Source organism: Urocitellus parryii, chromosome X (genome assembly GCF_045843805.1).
Source record: "Urocitellus parryii isolate mUroPar1 chromosome X, mUroPar1.hap1, whole genome shotgun sequence".
In the NCBI taxonomy this organism is placed as follows: Eukaryota; Metazoa; Chordata; class Mammalia; order Rodentia; family Sciuridae; genus Urocitellus; species Urocitellus parryii.
In genome coordinates this window covers 95,071,415-95,094,181 of record NC_135547.1, presented here as the reverse complement: position 1 = coordinate 95,094,181, position 22,767 = coordinate 95,071,415, and the positions used below count along the sequence as shown (strand labels likewise).

The window sequence follows — 22,767 nt, the reverse complement described above, 5'->3', positions numbered from 1 at the left end:
GGGTTGGGAGGATGTTGGTCAAAGGATACAAAATTTTAGTTAGGCAAGAGGGATGCATTCAAGAGATCTGTTGTACAATTATGACTACAGTTAGTAGCAGTGGATACTGGAAAATAGCTGAGAGTAGATTTCAAGTGTTCTCATCAGAAAAAAAATGAAGTAGGTGAGGTAATGCATGTTAATTAGTTCAATTTAGCCATTCCGAAATGTATACATGTTTTGAAACATCATGTTGTACACCATAATTATATACAGTTTTCACTAGTCAATTTTAAAACAATGACTAAAAAAAGAAAGAAAAGGAGCCACCTGTCAGGAAAGCAGGCCAGAGCTGCTGCAAAGGAAACCCAGTACGGCTCTCTATATTAACTAAAGCAGTCCTTCTATTCATAAAACTAAACAGAAAACCATGAATTGCTAGATCTTTCAAAAAAAAAAACAAACCCAGGCCACAAAAAGAAGACTCAAAGTCAACAGAACCAGGCATTTCAGAGAACAGAAAAAAGAAAAATACAGTCTGCAGTACCTTCCCAGCATGTGGGTGGCCCTGGGTTCAAACCCCAGCACTGGGGAAAGGAAGGAAGGAAGGAAGGAAGGGAGGGAGGGAAAATAAAGACTGCAATGAAACATTCAGAGGTACAGAGAGAGTTCCTAGAAAATAAATGAATAATTATCAAACTAATTATTATATGAACAGACTAAATGACAGCCAAGTTTTTGGTCTTTTAAGACCAAATTGGTGGGAAGTAAAATTAAGGAACCGTCCCAGAAAGTAGAACAAAAAGAAAACAGAAAATATTAAAAAGCTGTAGTGGAAAAATCTAGATGCTCCAACAACTAACTAAATTACAGACATTATGTTGAAGAAGAAATAATCAAATCTATTATTAAATAAATACAATTTGGTAAACACATCATTGTGGTGTGGCAAAGGGACACAGGAACCAATGGAATGAGCTCCCAAGTAGTATTTGATTATAACCCCAAGTATAAAATAAGTATCCACAAGCCCATACTGAGCTAAATGGCAATAAATTAATGAGGGAGAATGCATACGCATTTTATGCAAAAAAATGTATGCAAGTACTCCACACTAAAAAAGGGGAGCATAATTCCAACATTTTAAAAGTGGGGGTTATTCATAATAACTTCCTTCCAACAAGTACAATCATGGAAAGTGGCGGAAAAAAGTAACTTTATAGTGGAGAAATGTGATAAACAAGACCTCAGTTCAGGTGATCAAGGAAGTACACCATCAAGTGATCACTCATGTTTGTATATACCTTTGATGTGATGTAATAAAAATGGTACAACTCTGTGGTCTTCCTCCCCAAAGTTCCTAATTCCAGGATAATCATGAAAAAAAAAATTTTTTAAATTCCAAAAGAAGGGTATTCTGTAACATACCTGACCGGTACTCCTCAAAACTGTCAAGGTCATCAAAAACAATAGAAATGTGAGCACTTGTCACTGTCTAGAGGAGATTAAAGAGACCTGATGACTAAATGTCACATGGTATCCGATGTGATCCTGGGGCAGAACAAGGACATTAAATAAAAGCTAAATCTGAATAAAGTATAGACTTTAGTTAATAACAGTGTATCAGTATTGGTTCATTAATTATAGCAAAGGAAGCATGATAATATGTTAGAGGTAGGGAAACTGTATATGGGTCTGGGGGGAGAATATATGCCAAATGTCTACAGTATCTGCTCAGTTTGACTCTGAAGCTGAAAATATTCTAAAAAAATTAAGTCTGTTTTTTAAAGTACAATTTTCTTGAAGCAAAGATAAGAATCTTCAGAATGAGAAAAACCTAAAAAATGCAGAGTGTAATGAAAGAAAAACTCTCAGAAATTATTTCATTTCCACGATTCTCTATCCCTCTCTCATGTTTACTGAGGGCTTACTTGGGGGCTTTCAATCTCATAGTCGAGGGAGTGAGTTTCCACCCTCCCACCAGCCTTGGCTTTAAAATGTTTTTAAATGTTATCTATGTGTGTGTATCTTCTCTATAATGACAAGAATGCACAGCTAAAGTACACTAACATGCACTTTAAAACCTAATTCAGTTTTTAAAAACTCACAGATTTTGAAATTTATGAAATTTCAAAACTCCAATGTTTAAAAAAAATCCATAAAGCTTACAAAGAAAGAAGAAAAGGTTACTCTGGTTGGAAATCAGACTGACATCACGTATCGGATACTAAGGTACTAGAAATACAATGAAGCGAAGTCTTCAAAAGTGTAAGAGAAAAAAAATATTGTCAATCTTGAATTGTATGAGAACAAGATATTTTAAGACACACAAGAACTTGGCAAGTTTACCTCCCACACCCTGAAAGAAATTCTGAAGAAAACAGTTTAACCAAAAATATAAGTAATCCAAGAAAGGCGATATAAGAATCAGTAAGTGCTGGGTCCATCCCAGATAGGGGGTAGGAACAGGAGGATTAAAAGAAAATTAAGAGGGCTGGGGTTGGGGTGTAGCTCTTTGGTGGAGTGCTTGCCTAACATGTACAAGGCTCTGGGTTCTAGCCTAGCAATGCCAAAAAGGAAAGAAAGAGAGGGAGGGAGGGAGAGAGAGAGAGAAAGGAAGGAAGGGGGAAGGAAGAAAGAAGAAAATTAAGCTTTATTACATCTGAATGCCTGGAGAATTCTCCGTTGAACAATGAAGTTTTATAAACATTTCCCTTTCTATGGAGCTAATCTCACTACTTGATTCAACAGAGAATGATGCTTATATAAAATCACATTGTGAATTGTTTTCTTTTGCTATGATTATAGACATATTTGGATTTATTTTGCCATCTTTTAAATGCTTCCTATTTATCCTTTCTCTGTGCTTCTTTCTTCTCTGCCTTCATTTAGACTAGATTGCTTGTTTGTAGGTCTGAAATGCATGCATACTCAAAGTGTGAGGTTAATCAATGTTTTGGAACAATACAAGGACTATATACCATTAATTCCAAATATTTCAGTTCTACATGTTTCATTGCCCTCTCACCCCACTACTCCAGTAGACATAACTATTATTTGACACATGCAGTGTTGGCTTAGGGTTTACCCACTCTAGTGGAGACTGTTGGTACCCTATCCAGACCCCTTTTATTGGGCTAGTACACCCACTGGCCAGCTCTAGCACGGGCTGATTTACACTTTTCTCCTGAAAATTGCTCTCATGAGAACAGGGCCTTCCTGGCTGGGAGGTTACCCCACCCTATTCACTGAGAGCACACTGTAGCCAATGCATAACTGGTATGGGGATACCAAAAACAAAACAAAACAAAACAAAAACCAGCCCCCTTCCACAAGGGGGGACAACTCAGTTGTGCCTGTATTTCTTGTCTATTGCAGCTGTAATTATTACTAACTTAATGGCTTAAAACAACATGAAGCTGTGTTAGAGTCTGTAAACAAGTCTGGATGGCGCCTGGCATTTTGCCAGAGGGAGTGGTTTGTGAAGTAATGTCAGGGAGCCATTAAGTGTGGAGATTCCTTATTGGTTGACTGCTGTATCTAGTTTATGTTAATTAAGATAAGCTGTGTGGAATGTATATATACCCCTCCTGTCCTACAATAAACGGCTCCCACTCCAGCTGTATCAATCTACAATCTACACAAGTTGCTGCGACAGATGGTGGCTCGTATGGGGAGCCCTGGGACACTCGGGGTAAGTTGACGAGAAAAAGCTGCCCATCCCTAGAAAGATAGGATGGGAGCAAATTTGCTCGTCCCTAGATAGGGTGAGAGGAAAAATGGCCATTTCGAGAAAATGGAGAAGATTGATACAGTATGTTTGTGTCTTGTTTTGTCTTGAAATGTTGTATTGTCTTTGTGATGAGAATATGGAAGGGGTGAGAAGTAAATTACTAAGGGAAGGAGGCACCCCAGTGGAACCAAGAGCAGTTAGGGCATGTGTTGATGGAAGCCCAGGAACTCGAGTCAGAAAGAAAAAGAAAGTTCAGAAGAAGGATTATCAGGAAAAAAGTTGCAGCAAAAGGCTATTACTGAGTACTTTTCGTTACCAGAGGGCGCGTGAAGCCGCGCGGAGGCTGCTGCGTGCGCGAGCCGGTCACTGCGCAGCAAGGACTTTCCAAGCGGCGGCAGCCGGCTCTTCCACTGCCACGAGCCCAAATCTAGACCTGACCTGGAGGCACTGTCTTGCAGGCTCTTGCTCCCTGTGCCCGGAAGCAGTTTTGAGTTCAGGACTCTCTCCGGGGCCATCTGGGGCTGCCCGGGACGCTGCAGGCGGAAGACGGCCTGCGTCCCTTAAGTTTGATCATTTCCAAGGCCAGTAACTACAATGATTCTCCCACACCTGGAAGCTAATGAGTAATGAGCACTATTAAGGCTTACTTCAAATGTAAAAAACCTTGAAATAATGTACTAAATTGTTCAGAAGGTTTTCTTAGCACCTGCTGGAATACTACAAGATTTTCTTTAGCCAGCACAGCTGGAGTTCCTGCCTTCATCCCAGTGCCAGTGAGAACAAGGGTGGAAGAATTTCCAGTGTTGCTGAGAACTGGATGAGACTTCTGATCAAGCTAGCTGCCTGCAGAACTTACCTGGACTGTGAGTTAATCTATTGAGATACTGCTTTACCTGGACTGAGACAACAAACTGTAATCTACAACAAATTGTAACTTGGTATCTTTGCTAACGGTGTCATTACTGGTATAATTTTTCCAAGGGCTTCTTGCATGGAGCCATCAATTGGCTTGGTATTGTGGCATTTTGTATCCTCCCCTTCAGCTTGTAGCAGATTGTTTGTGGTGTTTGTGTAAAAACCACTATGGTTGTTATTTAAATTAAACAAAAGGGGGAAATGAGTCTGTAAACAAGTCAGGATGGCACCTGGCATTTTGCCAGGGGGAGTGGTTTGTGAAGTATCGTCAGAGAACCATTAAGGGTGGAGATTCCTTATTGGTTGACTGCTGCATCTATTTTATGTTAATTAAGATAAGCTGTGTGTAATTATGTATATATACCACTCCTGTCCTACAATAAACGGCTCCCACTCCAGCTGTATCAATCTACACAAGTTGCTCATCACCCCCTGGTTAGTTTGCTGCAGCCGGACTGCGGCAAAGCTGGGTGCAGTACCTTACTTCCTGTAACCCCAACTACTTGGGAGAATGAGACAGGAGGATCCCAAGTTCAAGGTCAGCCTGGGCAATTTAGTGAGATCCTATCTTAGAGCAAAAAAGGGCTGGAGGGCTGGAGTTGTAGCTTTGTGGTAGAGCACTCGCCTAGCAAGGGCAAGGCACTGGGTTTGATCCTCAGCACCATATTAAAAAACAAACAAAGGTTAAAAAAAAGGGCTGGGGAATGTAGCTTAGTGGTAGAGCAACCCTGGGTTCAGCCCCAGTACCACAAAAACACGAATTTATTGTTACTAGGTCTGGAAATAGGAAGCCTAGCATGGGTCTTACTGGGCTAAAGTCAACAGAGCTGTGTGTCCCTTTCTGGAGGCAAGAAGGAACAATCTATTTTCCAGCATTTTCCCTTACTCCATTTTCAAGGCTAACATAGTATCTGTCTGACCATTTTTTTTTTGGTAGTCACATGTCTTTGACTCTCTCCTCAGCTTCCTTCTTTCTCTTTTAAGGACCTTTGAGTTTACATTGGGGCCACCAGTATAATCTTTTGAGGTCAACTGCTTGGCATTTTTAATTCCATCAGCAACCTTAATTCCCCTTTGCCTTGTAACCTAACATATTCATAGGTTCAGAGGATTAGGATGGGGACATCTTTCAGGGCCATTATTCTGCCAATCACAGTGCCCTTCATGCTCCAGAGTTATTTACAGGTTCAAGCTAAGGCTAGATCCAGCTGAACACACATTAAGGGGCCTACAGGATGATATGTCTTTATTCAATAGTAAACAGTGTTTGTCATAATAATGTATAAAACTTTACAAGAAATTTAATAAATTACTATAAGGATGTGAATTGGAAGATGTTACAGAGCTAAATCCACATCTGCCATAATAGGAAGTCCAAGCCATTTATCATAATACAAAGTCTAAGAAATATATATGGTTATAGTAAATACTAAGAGAAACAACTAATATAGTTGAAACTTCTCTGGGGGAAAAAGTCACCAAGTTGGAGAGAGGTGGAGCAGAGAAGTGCTCCTTTTCTTTAGAAGCCTTGTAATCCTCTGACTTCTTGAATTATGTCCATTGTTTCAGTTTAAAAAAAAACTTAAAAAATAAATTGTGAATGCATAAAAGTTACAGACAACCCCCCATAGCAATAACCCACTAGTCTTAAATTTCTGTCTCTGGTTCTAAAAAAAAAAAAAAAAAAAAAAACTTATTCTGTATATAAATTAATAAGCACTTGGGGTTGGGACTGTAGCTCAGTGGCAGAGCACTTGCCTAGCTTGTGTGAGGCACTGGGTTCGATCCTCAGCACCACATGAAAAATAAACAAACAATATGGAGGTAAGAGGTGCCGTATTATATTCATCTTTCATTACAGGAAATTAGGGTATATTACCTGAAGTTTGTAAAGGAAGAAAAATTAATGTATATTATTTAAACTTGGAAACCTTTGATGATAGGCTAACTTATGTTTCTACAAAGAATGTATTGCAGCCAGGCACGGTGGTACACACCTGTAACCTCAGTGACTGGGGTGGCTGAAGCAGCAGGATCCCAAGTTCAAGGCCAGCCTCAGCAAGTTAGTAAGATCCTATCTCAAAATAAAAATTTAAAGATTGGAATGTAGTTCAGTGGTCCCTGGGTTCAACCTCCAGTACCAAAAAATCTCAAAAAGAATGTCTTGCTGGGCACTGTGGTCCAGGTACTGATGAGGCTGAGGCAGGAGGATCACAAGTTTTGGGCCAGCCTAGGTAACTTAACAAGACCTTGTCTCCCAGGGAGAAAAAAGGGCTAGGGAGGTAGCTCAGTGGTAGAGCACTTGCCTAGCATGTGTCAGGCCTAGTTTCAATCCCCAGTACTATCAAAGAATATTTCATCTGTATTATATTTGAAGCAAACAAACAAAACACTCTAAAAATCATCTATTTTGTGAGGAAGGATATGGAAAAAAATAGAATAAAAATTAAAATCAGTCAAAATGTCCCTATATATCTTCCAAAACCTAAATCACAAAAATAGGTATATTCCATATAGTCAAATTTTAATAAATCTTACAAACAGCTGTTATGTCCTAAAACAGCCTGCTTTTGTGTGAAATGAAGATTATCTAAATCTAAGCTTTTCCGTGCAATGAAGCCCCACCAAGTCATTCTTGACAGACCCTGGTTCACAGCACTATTACACAGAGAAAGTAGTTTTCCATAGGGCAACACTAAATCCAGCACAGTAATATGCTTTTCACAAACTTACATTATCAACTGAATATCTACCAAGAGCCAAGCACTATACAGGTTGAGTGTCCCTCATCCAAACACCCAACATCTCAAACCTTTTGAGTGCTCACACAATGCACCAAGTAGAAAATTCCACACCTGACTTCATGTGACAGACCAGTCAAAACAGGTGGTACAACAGTTTATTGTGTCCCCAAGGGGGGTGGGAATCTCTCCAAGCCACTTTGGCTGTGATATACCCATTTTATGTATAAAAGTTATTTAAAATGTATAAATGTTATTTAAAATCTTGTATAAAATTACCTTAAGGTGTACATGAAACAAATGAATTTCACGTTTAGATTTGGGTTCCAATCTCCAAGATATCTCATTATGTATATGTAAATATTCCAAAATCTGAAATCGGAAAGAATTCTGGTCCCAAGCATTTTAGATGAGGGAAATTCCACCTACACTATGTGCTTTAGAAATTAGAGGTTGATAGGAGGAAAACAGCATAAATTTGAGGTAGAACAACACTAACAGGTATGACAGTATAGAGTGTATTGGTAATATTTTACACTGGCATACAAATATTTTCCAACATCACAAGATATTTTGAAATGTATAGGAAAATATGAAGAGTTCTCTTTTTCTGTTTTCATTCATATATTTGGACCCTCAAAGTAGTTATGTACATTTGTCACTAAGTCATATGCCAGGTTCTCTTTTTTGTTGTTTTGGTTTTTGATGTAAGCATGTGCTCCACCACTGAGCTACATACACCCCCAGCCCTATTACATAATTCTTCAATTAAAAATATTTTAGTGTCCATTTAATTAAAAGCTTGAGGTCAGGCATTTTTGTGTCCCCCACTTTCCTAGTATATCATGAAAAGAACAGATGCTATAAATATTTTCAAAATGAATGAACAAAATGAGTCAGTTACTGGAGCTCCCTAAACAGCCTGCCTCACAGTAGAGATCACGCAGATGTGGCACACAGAACAACAGCCAAGGTTCTACTTAACATGACCTGATCATACTTATGAACATTTGTTCCTTTTAATTTCACAGCAATGCAAAGCTTAGTAAGGTATAAACAGAAAAGCACAAAAAAGAAAAATGTTTGTGAACAAATCATATTAAGAAAATCTGAGTTTTATTTAGCATTATATCTGAGACACTAATGAAAATAAAGGAAGAAATTAAAGATGGATTCCACATTTAATTTTAAGGACTCTCACGATAAGGAAAGTACTCTGTAACCAATCTTGAAAGTATGAAAACATATGTTTAGAATACACAAAATATACTACAGTGATGTCCTATCAAATGACAGTAGTCTCAATATCTTCAAAGTCTTTTCAATCTAACGACTCCATGTTGTTTTTCCCAATTACAACTAAGTATTCTACAGACAAAACTAACAATGCAGAAAGCTTTCTGGGTTAAGAAAGCTGTGAAAGAATATGATGTTGGCCCTGAGAAACAAATAAACTGGCCTAGTGTTCAGCCAACATAATGCTACAAAAAGCCTGAAAGTGTTAGTATTTACATCTCAGAATAGATAAAGGAGACAATTCTCTTTAAACTACAATTTTATACTTACAAGAAAATCATGGTTCTTCAGACAGTAAATTCACATTATACTAAGTATTTTAAAGCAACATTTACTTTTTGGTGAAGGGGCCAAAATAAGAATTAGGATTTTTAGAAATGAAAAAGGAAGTACACTCAAGGTTAATAAAATGAATGAATGACCCAACTATGTGTGTTCCACTTACTTCTGCCCAGGATGACAAATAAACAAATTAGAAGCTAACATACAAGAAGTATTTTTAAAACCACAGACATCAAAATGGGAAAAAGAGATTTTAGACATGATGTAATATCTCCTCAGAAGAGCCGTCTTTGAAATGCACAGTTATTATATAAGCATAGTAAGAACTGTAGGAAAAAAACCCCCAAAGACTGGTATTACATCAGTAGAATCTATTTAATGACTTTAATAATGCTATTATTTCTAAAGTCTTTCACAAAAGGGCACCACGATTCTTCAGTTTATTGCAAACATAGCTTTAAAAAAAAGTCAGCCCTAGTATCGAAGCTAGTTTTTAATTATTGGCACTATACTATAAAGCACAATGAAGAACACCTTATTTAAATAAGAGGAGGATATTTTATTGGGCAATAAATCCAACCAATTTTTTCTCTCTCCAATGGTGATATCTTACACACTAGTTTCTAAATAGATGCAAATGTTTAAAAAATGACGAAAGCCATGGTTTGCTCCAGAATACTATTATTCACATACCATATAGGTTGTTTTACAGCAGATACTAGTTTGCCAAGCTTCAGGTGGCAAAATGCTAAGTTGTGAATCTGGTATTGTCCAGCTAGTTGTTTCTCCTTGTTCTGGAGACTCTGGTGGCATGTGCTGTTGAGTGATCACCCTGTTGCCACCACTTCCCTTCTCACAGTTGGATCCACTACTAGAGTAGAACATTCATGTCCTTAAGATGCAAGGCCTAGCAAAAAGCCTCCCACAAATCCACTGGATATCACTATGTTCTGTTTGATAAATTCTGTTGCCTGAAAAACAAAGTAAATTTTAAACAAAAACACTTTTAATTATGTTACAATATGGATTAACTTGGGAAACATGTTAAGTGAGATAAGACAGACAAAAAAGAACAGATGTATGATTCTACTTATGAACCGTTAAATTCATAAAGTCAGAAAGCAGAATAGAGGTTACTAAGAAAGAGGGAGAAACTGGAAATCTGTATTTAATGGGAACACTGAAATAGTTAAAAAGAAAGTTCTGCAAAGGGACAGTGGCAGTAACTGCACAGAAGTGTGAATGTACTTAATGCCACTGGATTGTACATTTTAAAATGGCGAATTTTATGTTAAATATATTTTACCACACAAAAAAGATACATTTGAAAAAATACTCTTAATTGTTGAACCTGGAGCTAAGTAACATTCTCAGCTTAATTTGATGACTATTCAGCAAAAATTCCTATGTACCTACTTACTACACAGGTGCCAAACAACAAGCAAAATCCCAGAGCTGTCCATTACAAATTGAATAAGCCTAGAGTCACAGCCAGGCCCAGAAAGCTCTTCAGCTACTGAAATAATTGGTATCTGAGCAGCAATAACCTCACAGGTAAAAAGAAATTTACCTATAGGGCAGATGTAAATGCCCAATCATCAAGTCATTAACAGATTATTTAATAAATGGCCACAGAAGGTCGGTATTTATTAATAGCCCATTTAGCTAGTAAAATATATATATATATATATATATATATATATATATATATATATATATATGATAAAAAATGTTGCTTAGATTAACACAATTAACCCAAACAAAACCACAACGAAATTATTAGAAAAAAACAAACTGTGGAATATTCTGCCTAGATGCTTAAAAAATGTCAAGGTCATAAAAGACTGGGGGAGGGGGAAGGATGACAGGTGAGAAAACTACTAAATGAAACTTGAGGCATATGATAACCAAATGCCTGGTCTTAGCTAAAAGGTGGAGAATACACAATTCTTAATTGGAAAAAAAGTTAAAGAAGATATTTTGTGGAAAAATCTTTATATGAACCATATATTAGAAAATATTAAGGTATCATGTTAAAATTTTTGAATTCATAATGGTATTTGTAGTTGTGAGGAAAATATCCATACTCTTAAGTAGATACATGCTAAGGTATTTAGGGGTGAAGAGTCATAACAAATTAAATAGTTCAGGGAAACTAATGTAATTGTCACCCACACAGACAAATGCAGCAAAATATGAACAATTTGGTAAATAGGTGAAGGGTGTTTGAGTATTCACTTATATCTTTCAATTTTTCAATTGGTTTGAATATTTTCAAAATAAAAAATTGGGGGAGCTAAAAGGATAAAACAAAAAAAGGGAGTATCCAATTCTAAACAGTATAAGAAAATATACAAATTAATAAAACTAATATGTTGATCATATTAACAAAAATAAAGCATATACATTTTCAAACTATTCTAGCTGAAGAAAATAATGAGTAGTTTTATTTTACTCTACACACCCCCACACACATACATCTACAATTATAAAAGCAGAGAAAAAGTTGGGGAAGAATAATGTTATCAGCTTTTTCATGTAGATCAAAATGGGTGGGAAATGAGAAAGGGAATCTGTGTTAACTACCAAAACAAATAATAATTGACTTGAAAGGTGGTTTGATCCCCAAATTTACTTAACACTCCAGATATATGACTAAAAACATCATTTTTTTAAAATAGGGAAAACCCCAGTCACATTTTCTGTGAGACCCATTAACAAAAAGAGGAACCCAAATTATATTTCTTACTTCTTCAATTATATTGTTGATTTCAGGTGCTGCTTTGTTTGCTCGTTTCTTAATCTGTCTTTTTGCTTTGTTTACATCTTTTTCAACTCTCTTCCAGTCGACCTGCACATAGCCACTGTGACTGGCAATCTGCAAAAATATAATAAAAATGGCTATTATCCAAGAATGTATTAACATTTAGATTGTAAGGAATCCATGAAACTTGTAAGAAATTGTTATTTATTCACTAATTTATTCATTCAACAGATACTGAGTGCATAGTCTGTGCCAAGCATTGAAGGGAGACATAAGCCCCACTGTCAGAGAGCTCTAGGTCAGTTAGGAAGAACAGATATTAAGCCTAAATAACTAATTAAATAGAAAAATGTAGTACATGATGGGAAAGATTCCAAAAATTATAATTATGCTATAATTCTATTATACCTTTTGGAATAGGGAATTAGTTAAAAAGGACAGAGAGTACTCAAAATTATATAGCTAATAAATAGTATCTTTTGATTAAACAGATGTTTAATTACTATGAATCAGAAGCCAGTTATTAGGTCACTAAAGAAATCTAAAGTAGCCAGATAAAAGCTCTTCACTAACTTTCTTTACTTAAGAATACTTTCTGGTAATTGCTTTTGAAAGTAGAATATAAAAGAAATATGCTCTATACAGATTCATGCCATAAATCCTTTTAATACAACTATAGCTAAATGCCTATTAATCATTAAAAGAAAAAAACTCTTATATGGTGCTACCCAGACACTGCAAAATCTGAACAGGAACAATAGTTTGAGTATAAGCCAGTACAGTAAGTTGGTGCCCTAAAATAATAAAATCAAACATAAATAATCATATGAATATATACAATATATACCATTATAATTCCATTATATATATGTGTGTGTATATCATTATAAATAATTTCTCCTGAGCTTATACTCAGTAATTTTTACTTTATTTTTTAATTTTGTAGTGCTGAGGATGGAACCCAGGGTCTTATGCATGCTAGGCCAACACTCTATAATTGGGTTACATTCCTATTTGTCTTTGTAAGCTTTTAATACATGGCTTTGACTTTTAACTACACATAAAAAGGCTCCTTTTCCTAAGGTTCATTATTTTTTTGGTTAGAATAAGCCAAATATTATCTATGCCACCATTAACCAGCAATCACCAAATCAATTGTCATTTTCAAGACTCACATTTTAAGAAATTTTTTGAAAAGTTAATCTTGAGTTACATTGGTAATAAAATAACCAAAAATCTTAACTACATTCCCTGGGGTGATGGCTTATCTACTCACCCCCAATTCTCAGCAAATGAATAAAGGAAGCCATTTAATCAGACAGATCAAATTCTCACAAACAGCATTCAAAAACACAATACATGAAAAAATTTTACATAGCCACTTTTAACCAAAAGGTAACAAATCCGGCGTTATCTGAGATGAAGATTTTGTAGAGTTTAAAGAATCCCCTGTTTTAAGGTAAAATGTCAAACAGTTTTAGGGAAAATGAAAAACCTTCAGATGCTTAGGGACATGAATGACTCTCTGGGCTTCCTTCCTGGACACCTCCAAGCAGTCAGAGCCTTTTTCCTCTGCTCTCTCAGTACCACATCCACCCTTGAGCTCGGCACTGACCAGATCATTAAATTTGTTTGCCAATACCTACTTCACCCAGTGAACTGTGAATGTCTATGTCCCTAGAGTCTTGAATAATGTCAGGCAAACAGATAAATAAAGAACAATAAATAAATGATGATAAATACTAAATCCCCAAAGCTGTATTAACTAACCTGGCTCAAATAAGAGTCTAACAAAGGTCTGTGCTAAATTATCCCAAAAAGCCCTATCACGCCTACTAGTGAGTGAGAGAATGATCTCTGTCTATGGCTGGTCAGACCACTACCACTGAACAGATTTTCTTGAGACGTTCACTGCTATCTTCCTTTGAAGGCTCATCTGATCAAACTGAAGGATACCAACAAACTGAGCGGCATGCTCCAGTGCAGAGATGGCCGAAAATAAGTAATGTGACCCAGTGGGTTTCGGGTATATATTCAACCTAATTGACAAGTACCTCCAAGAACTGACGGTACAGAACCCACTTAAATCTTGTCTACCCAGAAATCATCTGAATCTTTCCAGGGAAAAGCAAACCAAAAGATTGGAAAGAAAGTGAGGCAGTGACAATTGTTTTTTGAACAAAACTTGACTTTTCTACAACATTAAAATATTTAATGAAATTAGGTAAAGAGGTTTTATTAGAATAAAAGCATCCAAGTTAAAAATAAGGCTGGCTTTTAGGTAAAGATTCATGTCTGCTGAAAAACTATAAACAGGTAGATAGGGCTTTTTGTGAGCCTCACCATAGGTGAGTTTCAATGGGAAGACACCCCCCCCACTCCCAACTTCAGACTTTAAGATCATTTTTCTTGGACTAGTTAAACCTCCCAAAGAATGGAAAGCCTTATCACACATTTGAAGCTTCCCATCTGTTTTTTTGTGCTCAATTCTTAAATATGAATGAAGGATAATGAAGATAACAAGGATCATCATCAGGTAGGAGGAAGACCTTTAACATGAAAACTGAAGATCAAAGAAAACAAGCAGGGACATGGTGGAAGGATGCTCGAGGCCCCAGGTTCAAGCCTCATTGAGGAGAGGGGGAACAACACAAAACAAAACTTAGAGGAACAAACTATGCAGGAACCGGTTTAATAACAAAAATGAGGGCTGGAGGTATAGCTCAGTGGTAGAACACTTGCCTGGTACGTGTGAGACCCTGGGTTTGATCCCTAGCACCACAAAGGTAAGTAAATAAATAAAAGTCAAAACAACAAAACCAAACCAAACCTGATCATTGATGGCCAGATAAATTTAAAAAGATAATGCACAACTGAAAGAGCTCCCAATGGCCAAAGCTACAACAATTTGACCCAATAAAATGGTGTAAATAATGATTAAATAAAAATTAATAAAAGGGCTAGATATGGTGGCACAGTCCTGTAATCTGGTACTCAGGAGGCTGAGGCAAGAGGATTGCAAGTTCAAGGACAGCATGGGCAACTTAGCAAGACCCTGTCTCAAAATAAAAAAAATTAAAAGGGCTGAGGGATGTGGCTCAGTGGTAGCGCACTCCTGGGTTCAATCCTCAGTACTGGAAAGAAACAAAAAAAAAGCAAAGGGAAAATCTAGAATGGGATTGAAGGGAGATCCTAGGATACAAGCTGTATACCAAGCCTACAAAACAAGAAAAAAAGATGACTCTGGAACAAGTTTGTCCAGAAGATTAAACTGACGGACTATTCCATACATATGACCATAAGAGATTTAGACAACTAGGAGTTATCTTGAGAAATAATCCCAAATTTTCTATAAGAAAAAACCGCCAAAACCTTCTCAAACAAGGTTAAAGACCTAAATTCAGAGATGCGACATCCTTAGTGACCTCCAGGCAATGATCTAACACAATTATGAAATAACATCTTATACTGTGTGGGTTGTGTGGGTGAGGATGACTAGAGAGCATTCAAGTGTGTGAGAATGTGAGGAGGGGTGGGGAGAACAGAACAATTCAATACACCATAGCTAAATTCTCACATTTCATAATGGGAAGCCAATAGTTAAAAACTAAGACTGAAAGATCAAGAAATGTCCAATTAACTTGTTTATGGAAAGGGAAAATCAGCTAAGAGTTCAAAGTGGTTGCCTCAAAGGAGAGGAAAATTAGGGTAGAGAGGGAGGCAGAGGATTACTCTGATCTGTAATAAGCCTTGTACCAGTATTTGATCCTTTGACTTATGTACATATATAACTTCAAAAATGTAAAAACAGCTATATGCCATTGTCTATTTTTTTTAAGTCAAGTGAAGAAGTGGGAACAGAGAAGGAACAAGAAATCTCTAAATGGTTGTGGATCAAGTATTTGTAAACAACCCTATACTCTGACAAGTCCCATTTTTGTGGTACTGGGGATTGAGCTCAGGGGTGCTTTATCACTGAGCTATGTCTCCAGTCCTTTTGATTTTACTTTGAGGCAGGGTCTCTCTAAGTTGTCCTGGCTGGCCTTGAACTTGCGATTCTCCTGTAGCTGGGATTCTGGGCCTTGCTGTTATACCTGGCCCCATTGTTTACCTTAAGATGGCAGTATGATAAATATCTACTGAGAAACACTTAATAGTGCTATGATAAAAGTTTTTAAATTCTAAGTAAACTAATATTTATCTTTAAGTGTAAGTAAAGGTTGAAAAATCTGGAATCAAGCCTAAAAAAATATTAGGCAATTAGCCTAAAAGCCACTTGTTTCTGTATTTCCTCTTTCAGGTTCCTCCTACTGAGTTTTCAAAGCTAATTATATTTGTAGAAAAAGTAGTTTAAGGAAGATAGGACCTAGCAAAATGTGGGTTTGAATTATCTATATTCAGTGAACAGAAATGAACTTCTGAAAAACTGACATTGCACAGTAGATTAAAATACACAATTCTCTCTGTGAACATTTTAGAAAACTACTTCAGTCCAATACTTTTTTTTTTGGCAGTACTAGGGATAAAACCCAGGGGCACTTTACTACTATGTTATATCCCCAGTCTTTTTTATTTTTTGAGACAGGGTCTCACTAAGTTGCCCAGGCTGACCTTGAACTTGCAATCTTCCTGCCTCAGCCTCCTGAGTAAACTGGAATTACTGGCATGTACCACTGTGCCTGGCCCAGTCCAGTATACTCTTTTGCACCAATAATGATAATTAGTTTTCAAAACAGCTATAGAATTAAATATGTTCTTCTATACAAACCCAAGTCAAAATCAGCCTAGAGAAAATTCTCTTCTGTATATAAACACTGGCAAAGTCATCCAAAGGACTAAATTTAGACATTAACCATATTCTTTTTCACCTCTTACCTTAAGAGGTAATTATGACTAATAATGTCACAAAAAGAAAATACATATCTTTTAAAAAGCTGTTTAATAAATAACTCAAATTCAGTGCTGCACACATGATCTGGTCCCTTTGAACATAAAGGCAACTACACTGGTTATTACAGGATCAATGGCTTAGCTACTGAAGTCAAGATTTTGATTGCTGTAAGCATCAATCATTTTTTAAATCTGGTATAACTGACAGTTCTCTGTATCTTTAAAATTGTTGCTAACATTCATTCCCAAAGATTTTCAATTTTTGGATTTACTATATTTGATCTTCAGGGAACGATATTTTTGGGAAAATATATGCCAAAAAGACATGAATGCCAGATAATATCCTGATAAACATCCTCTAATGGCAAAGCATTTTTAGACCTTATACTCAGAGGAAGATGAACAAAATTAAAATTTTAATCCACCTGCCTCAGTAATAGGATTATGGATAGTTATTTTTAAACCTAATTTTCTACTTTCTATATTATTATGGTTCTTTAGTTTTAAAAAAATGTTAGAAATTGTTAATATCAGCTTCCTCTGGGGAGAATAACTGTGTAACTAGGAAACAAGGAAAAGAAGAGCACTTTTGAATTCTATAAACAGGGAAAAAGAGACCTTCGGAATTTTTATGCATGTGAATTTTAAAAGGAGGTTTAAAATGGCCAGGATACGTAGGTTATATTATTGGTGAAATGATTATTTAGCTAGGGAGATATTTTAAGAGACATTTAGGTAATAATTAAAAAAAGAATTTTTATATTCAACTTTCAAGTTTTAAATGGTATCTTTTTAATAGCTGGAAACAAACTACACTAGAACTGGAGATCTTAGAAGTATTTGATTTGTTGTCTTTCATGAAGATGCCAGCTTTCAAAACTCATTACAGTTTTTCCATATACTGACACCTAAAGGAAAAAAATCTACATCCTGTTAAAGTGGACAGAAGTAAAATGGCTAAACTTGACATTCTTAGTTCTTAAGAGCTACCTATGTAAACACAGGCAAGCATATAAAACTGACATACCTGAAGGAGAAGAAAGCCTCCTCCCACTGCAGTAGCTGCAAGTTTTCCAACCTTCTGGAACAAAAATCCTGCACACCTTTAATGAAAGAAATAATAAAAGATGAGATCAATATACTAAACCCTCTCCTCTTTTACTTTTTATTACTTTCCTAATGTCTTCCCATTCCTTTTGATCATATCCCTTGCCTGCTCAAAAACCTTCAATGTTTCCCTTTAGTCACATAGGCTAGTCAAAAATACACAATCTAAAAATGTTTGAGATTTGCTGCAAAATAAGAGATGGCAAGAGGAGGAGGATTTATAGGTAAGAGTGGCTAATGAAATTGAATGATGAATACTTAGGGGGTTCACTATACACATTCTATATTTGTACAAGCTGAAATTTCCTATAATAAAAGTGATTTGTTTTCTTTCAAGATATTCCATACACCTGGCCAACATCCACTTTACCCAAACCTTCTGCTTCACCCCAATTAATTTCAAAATAGTTTATCATCTTTGTTTGAGCTATTAATCTCCCTGGTTCTAGGGGGTTTTGCCTAACTCTGCCTATCTAAAGCTTTCCTACCCTTTAAGGTCCAGATGTAGTTCCACTTTTATGACTACACTTCAGCCCACATTTCTCAGAGCCTCCTTATCTATATCTATTTTTATATTAAATCTGTGCTGTCTCATCTATGCTGTAACAGTGTCAGCCTATACTTCAGCGAGCTCATATTCCTTAGTATTCCAGATGCATATTGTGCAAAAGAATCTCAGATTTCTAACTCTAGCATTCTGCACTGAGTTCATGTTCCCCCAAAATTCGTGTCCTTCCCAGAACCTCAAAATGTGATTTTATTTGGAAACAGATTCACTGAAGATGTAATTAATTATTCCATGAGGTTATATTGGAACAGGGTAGGCCCTAATCCAATGTGAGTCATATCACAGAATCATAGACACACAGAAGGAATATGACCATGTGATAACAACAAAGGGAGAGATCAGAGTGATATACTTACAAGCCAAAGAATGCCAATGATTGCTGGAAGTTAAGAGAGAAACATGAAAGAGATTTCTCCCTCTGAGCCTCCAAGAAGGAACCAAGCCTGCTGACACCTTGACTGCAAACTTCTAGCCCCCCAAACAGTAAGAGATAAATTTCTGTTGTTTTAACCCCCCAGGTTTGTGGTACTTAGTTATAACAGTCCTAGAAAACTAATATACCTTCCTACATTTGAAATTACATGATGGGCTTCTCCAGTACCTAGAACCACATATGCAAAAACATCTTTCCAACCAAAAAACTATTGCTAGAGTCACAATTTATTAGTACCATTCTCCAGGCCTGCCACCTCACATTTGTCTCAGGACTCTACCGTCTTCATTCTTGGTACAACTGATTGCCAAGTTCTATATCCTCTATATCCAAAACATTATCTGACTCTTTTTTCCTTTCCATTCTTAAGGGCATCATTACCTTGGTAATGGTTTAGGCTTCTATTATCTTGCTTCCAGACCATTCTAAAGGCACACTAACTGGTCTTCACACCTTCCATGTCTCCTATCAACCACCCCATCTTAATATTAGTTTTAATTTCTCATGATCAAAAATGTATAATGGGGTTGGGGATGTAGCTCAGTTGGTAGAGCACCTGCTTACCACATGTGAGGCTCTAGACACACACACACATACACACACCACAAAACTAAGGCTACCTACAGCTAAATATAATTTCCTTAGCTTCTGTTAACTGGTTAAGTTAATGTCCCACTAACCATTCCTCCTTAATATTATAATATACAACATATTAATATATACTAATATATAATATCACATCAATTTTATCCCCTCAGAAAATTCTAAAAATTTACTATATTGAATTTAAAGTCATTATAAAAAATCATCTGTATAATATTAACATCCTATTACACAGCTCTTAGGCTGGCATCTGGCTATACTCCAAAAGTATATATTACTATCAAGAATATGTCTCTCATAGGGGAGCCAGCAATAAAGACTCAGAAAAAAGAGAAGCAGCAAATAGCCAGGTTTCTACATATCCAGGTTGGGTACTCCACAAGCTTGTATTGATCAATGTTTGATGGTATTAGTCACTAAGATGGACCTACTAAATTCTGCTGCTTTGTCTCTAGGCTATCCAAGCAAACTTCTGCCAATTATGGGGCTTCTTATAAAGGAGTGTCTACAAGATGAAAATGTACAAATGACCTGATAATTCTATTTCTCAATTATTTAGTATCTTTTAATATTGGGCTTTTGGCCCTGACTTTAACCAATCACCCAGGGCATCAAATTATGGGTTTATTTAAACAGAAGGCCATACCCTGAATTATGGAGAAAGAGGTACAATCAACCTATGGCAAATTATCTAAATCAAATTATCTGAATCAGCCCTGATCAGAAATCTCTCTTCTAAATGCAGGCTTTTTTTTTTTTTTCATGCAGCAGCATTAATAAATACACATCAGTAATAAATACTGCAACTCTGTGCCACAGAATCTTCACAATAGCTGTTTCTATCATAAAAAAAGGCATTTATAAAAGGGCATAGAGGAGTGCACCATCATTCTGAGCACATAAAATACAAATCAAAAATTTTAATTTACACTTACTAAATGGAAATGTTAATATATAAATTAATGTGAGATGAATTTAACAGAGTCTAAAGAAAAAAATATTATTCACAAGGCAAGCACTCTAAATTTAAAAATTCTCTACAATCATGAACATTTTCAAAATAAAGAATTCAACTTGCTTTTGCCTACTCCATTACCCGAGTAATCTTTTGTTCCAAAAATAACAGAATTAGATCAATAGTAGCAACTGTGTAATTATGTGGTCTGATGTTACTTGGTTAGCTTATTTATTAACTACTCCTTAATGTACCCCACAATATTATTACATCAGTAAGCAATGAGTCCTTTAATTCCAACATAGAATATTCAACAGCTCTTCTTTAAAGCATTGTCATAATCTGAACCAGCCCACAAAAAATGTCGCTGTATCATCATTAATTTTTTGAAGCACTATCTCTGAGCTATATCCCTAGCCTTTTTTTTTTTTTTTTTCCCTTTAGGACACAGAATCTCCCTAAGTGGCTCAGGCTGGCCTGGATATTTGCAATCCTCCTGCCTCAGTCTCCCAAATAGCTGGGACTACTGGCATGTGTCACAGAGCCAGCTTTCATCTATAATTTTTACCTAGCATTTATACTGCTCTCTACAAGGTTGACACTTATAGAGGCCAGTTCTGCTATAGGAGTTTCTCACAGGTTTTTCCAGTTGTTGGCACTGAATGGCAAGCAAAAATTTATATATAGTTTTTTTTCATATATTTCTTCCTATCTACTATCACTGAATCAGATCCACATTTGCTAAACTTGAGAAACAGGAAATATGTTTTTAAAAAAGCAAAGGAAGGATAGAAGGAAAGAGTGAAATATTGGTGGGCATGGAAGGGGATCACCAAAATCCAACAGGAAGTCTCTGAAGATAGATCACACCACTTGGATCACAAGGAACCCCCTCAAAGTAGTACTCTTCTGAAATTAACAGTGTACACCCACGAATGTGCATGGTGACTCTGGCCCATTTATAGAAGGACAATAGTCAGGCTCTCAATGAAATTTAATGAAAAAGATGTTCTCACCAGCCAGTCACGCCACCCATTACAATCTGGGTAGCTACTGAGTATTTTTCTACCATAGGTCCCGAACTGTGGCCAAACACTCGATTCCACCAGTGGTGTCTTCTTGCATACTCAGTTAAATCCAACACTTCGTAAGAGTCGTCATCACTTTCATATTCTTCAAAACACAAAATAGAAAAAATAAAATTGAGTCAATGGAAAGTCAGAAATGTTCTATACATTTTTCTTTTAATCTAACTTACTGTTCCTTTTGGCCTAAGGTAAAAATGCCCAGATAGAAATTAATAAATTTGTTTAACTCAGTTCCTGAGACTAGCCAGGCATAGTGGTGAACAATTGTAATCCTGGCTACTCCTAGGGAGGCTTGAGGCAGGAAGATCCCAATTTGAAGGCCAGCCTGCACAATTTAGAGAGACCCTGTCTCAAAATTAAAAATAAGGCAGCTCAGTGGTAGAGGACCTCTGGGTTCAATCCTAAGTACTGGGGGTGGGGGGAGGGGAGGGCTTCAACAGTAGAGGGCCTGGTAATAAAACCCCCACCTCCTTTCCAAAGGCCCAGGAATCGCCTGGGGACCCCGAGCCAGTGTCAGTTCAGAATTACACAGCAAGTGAGGGTTCAACCCAATCTCAGAGTTGGGTCAGGGTCTGAGCGGGGTCCATTTTCATCAGTGGAAAGAGAGGGTCTTCCTCTAGGAAAGGAAAACACTTCAGAATGGGACTCAAATAAAAACAACACGTTTGAAGATGGAGATGAAGTGCTAGAGGTGAAGGTCGGGTAGGGCTGTGTTGGGGGTGGGGGATCATTCTCCGCCTGAGTTCCGCAGAGCGGATAGGGAGAAGTCTAATTCGGAAGGGGTGGTCATAGGGAAGGAATAAGCGCTGTGGGCACAAGGTCGAGTGCTGTGAGCCGCGTCCCAAATACTACTTCAGGCCCTGGCCGCTCACCTTGGGGAGGGGGGTTCCGGGACGCCATGATACCGCCGGCGGCCAGTTCTGGGGTGGTCCCCGCCCGCCCTCCTCTCCCACGCACTTTAAGGGCCGCTCTAGGCCGAGGTAGAAGTCTATGGTCTCTTCTTTTTCCTCCACCACCTCCTCCTCCTCCTCCTTCAGGCGCGTTGTCGCGTCCCCGCCCACTTCTCGCCGCGCAAGACCATCTGCGCAGGCGCGTGGCTCGGTAGGTTGGGGGGAGGGACAGTCGGCTCTTAGCCCCGCGAGGGCTATGGGAGTTGTAGTCAGTTGCCCTCCTCCTACGTGGCTTTGGATCCTCCCAACCCCCTCTAGAATTTCCATAATCATAATTTCAGTTATTTTGTTTTAAAGAGCCTCGGGGCTGGAGAAATGGGTGGAGGGGCTGCACGTGGTAGTGTAGAGGGAAAACCAGGTTGGTATTGACAGAGACCAAACTTAAAGGCTCTTATGAAGCTCTTTTTAAATTTTCCCTAGGCCACCCACTTAGGTTCTGTCCTTGGCCTGCTTCATCTACTTG

At 37.2% G+C, this 22,767-nt stretch overlaps 1 protein-coding gene across 1 annotated transcript; it reads right to left on the bottom strand.

Moving 5' to 3' along the window:
- Positions 1 to 8,457: 8,457 nt before the first annotated feature.
- Fundc1 (FUN14 domain containing 1) lies at positions 8,458 to 22,391 on the bottom strand. Its single transcript, XM_026379703.2, has 5 exons — positions 22,227 to 22,391; positions 21,283 to 21,439; positions 17,628 to 17,703; positions 11,696 to 11,824; positions 8,458 to 9,917 (listed from the first exon to the last, which is right to left on the bottom strand). The coding sequence occupies exons 1-5, from the start codon at positions 22,252 to 22,254 to the stop codon at positions 9,840 to 9,842; spliced, it is 468 nt and encodes a 155-aa protein (XP_026235488.1). The 5' UTR covers positions 22,255 to 22,391; the 3' UTR covers positions 8,458 to 9,839.
- Positions 22,392 to 22,767: the final 376 nt, after the last annotated feature.

Coding starts and splice junctions, on each gene's coding strand:
- Fundc1 (XM_026379703.2), bottom strand. CDS start 22,254: ATGGCGTCCCGGAACCCCCCTCCCCAAG. Junction 17,704..21,282: donor ATGGGTGGCGTGACTGGCTG/GTGAGAACATCT, acceptor CTTTCATTAAAG/GTGTGCAGGATTTTTGTTCC. Junction 11,825..17,627: donor GAGGCTTTCTTCTCCTTCAG/GTATGTCAGTTT, acceptor ATATTTTTGCAG/ATTGCCAGTCACAGTGGCTA.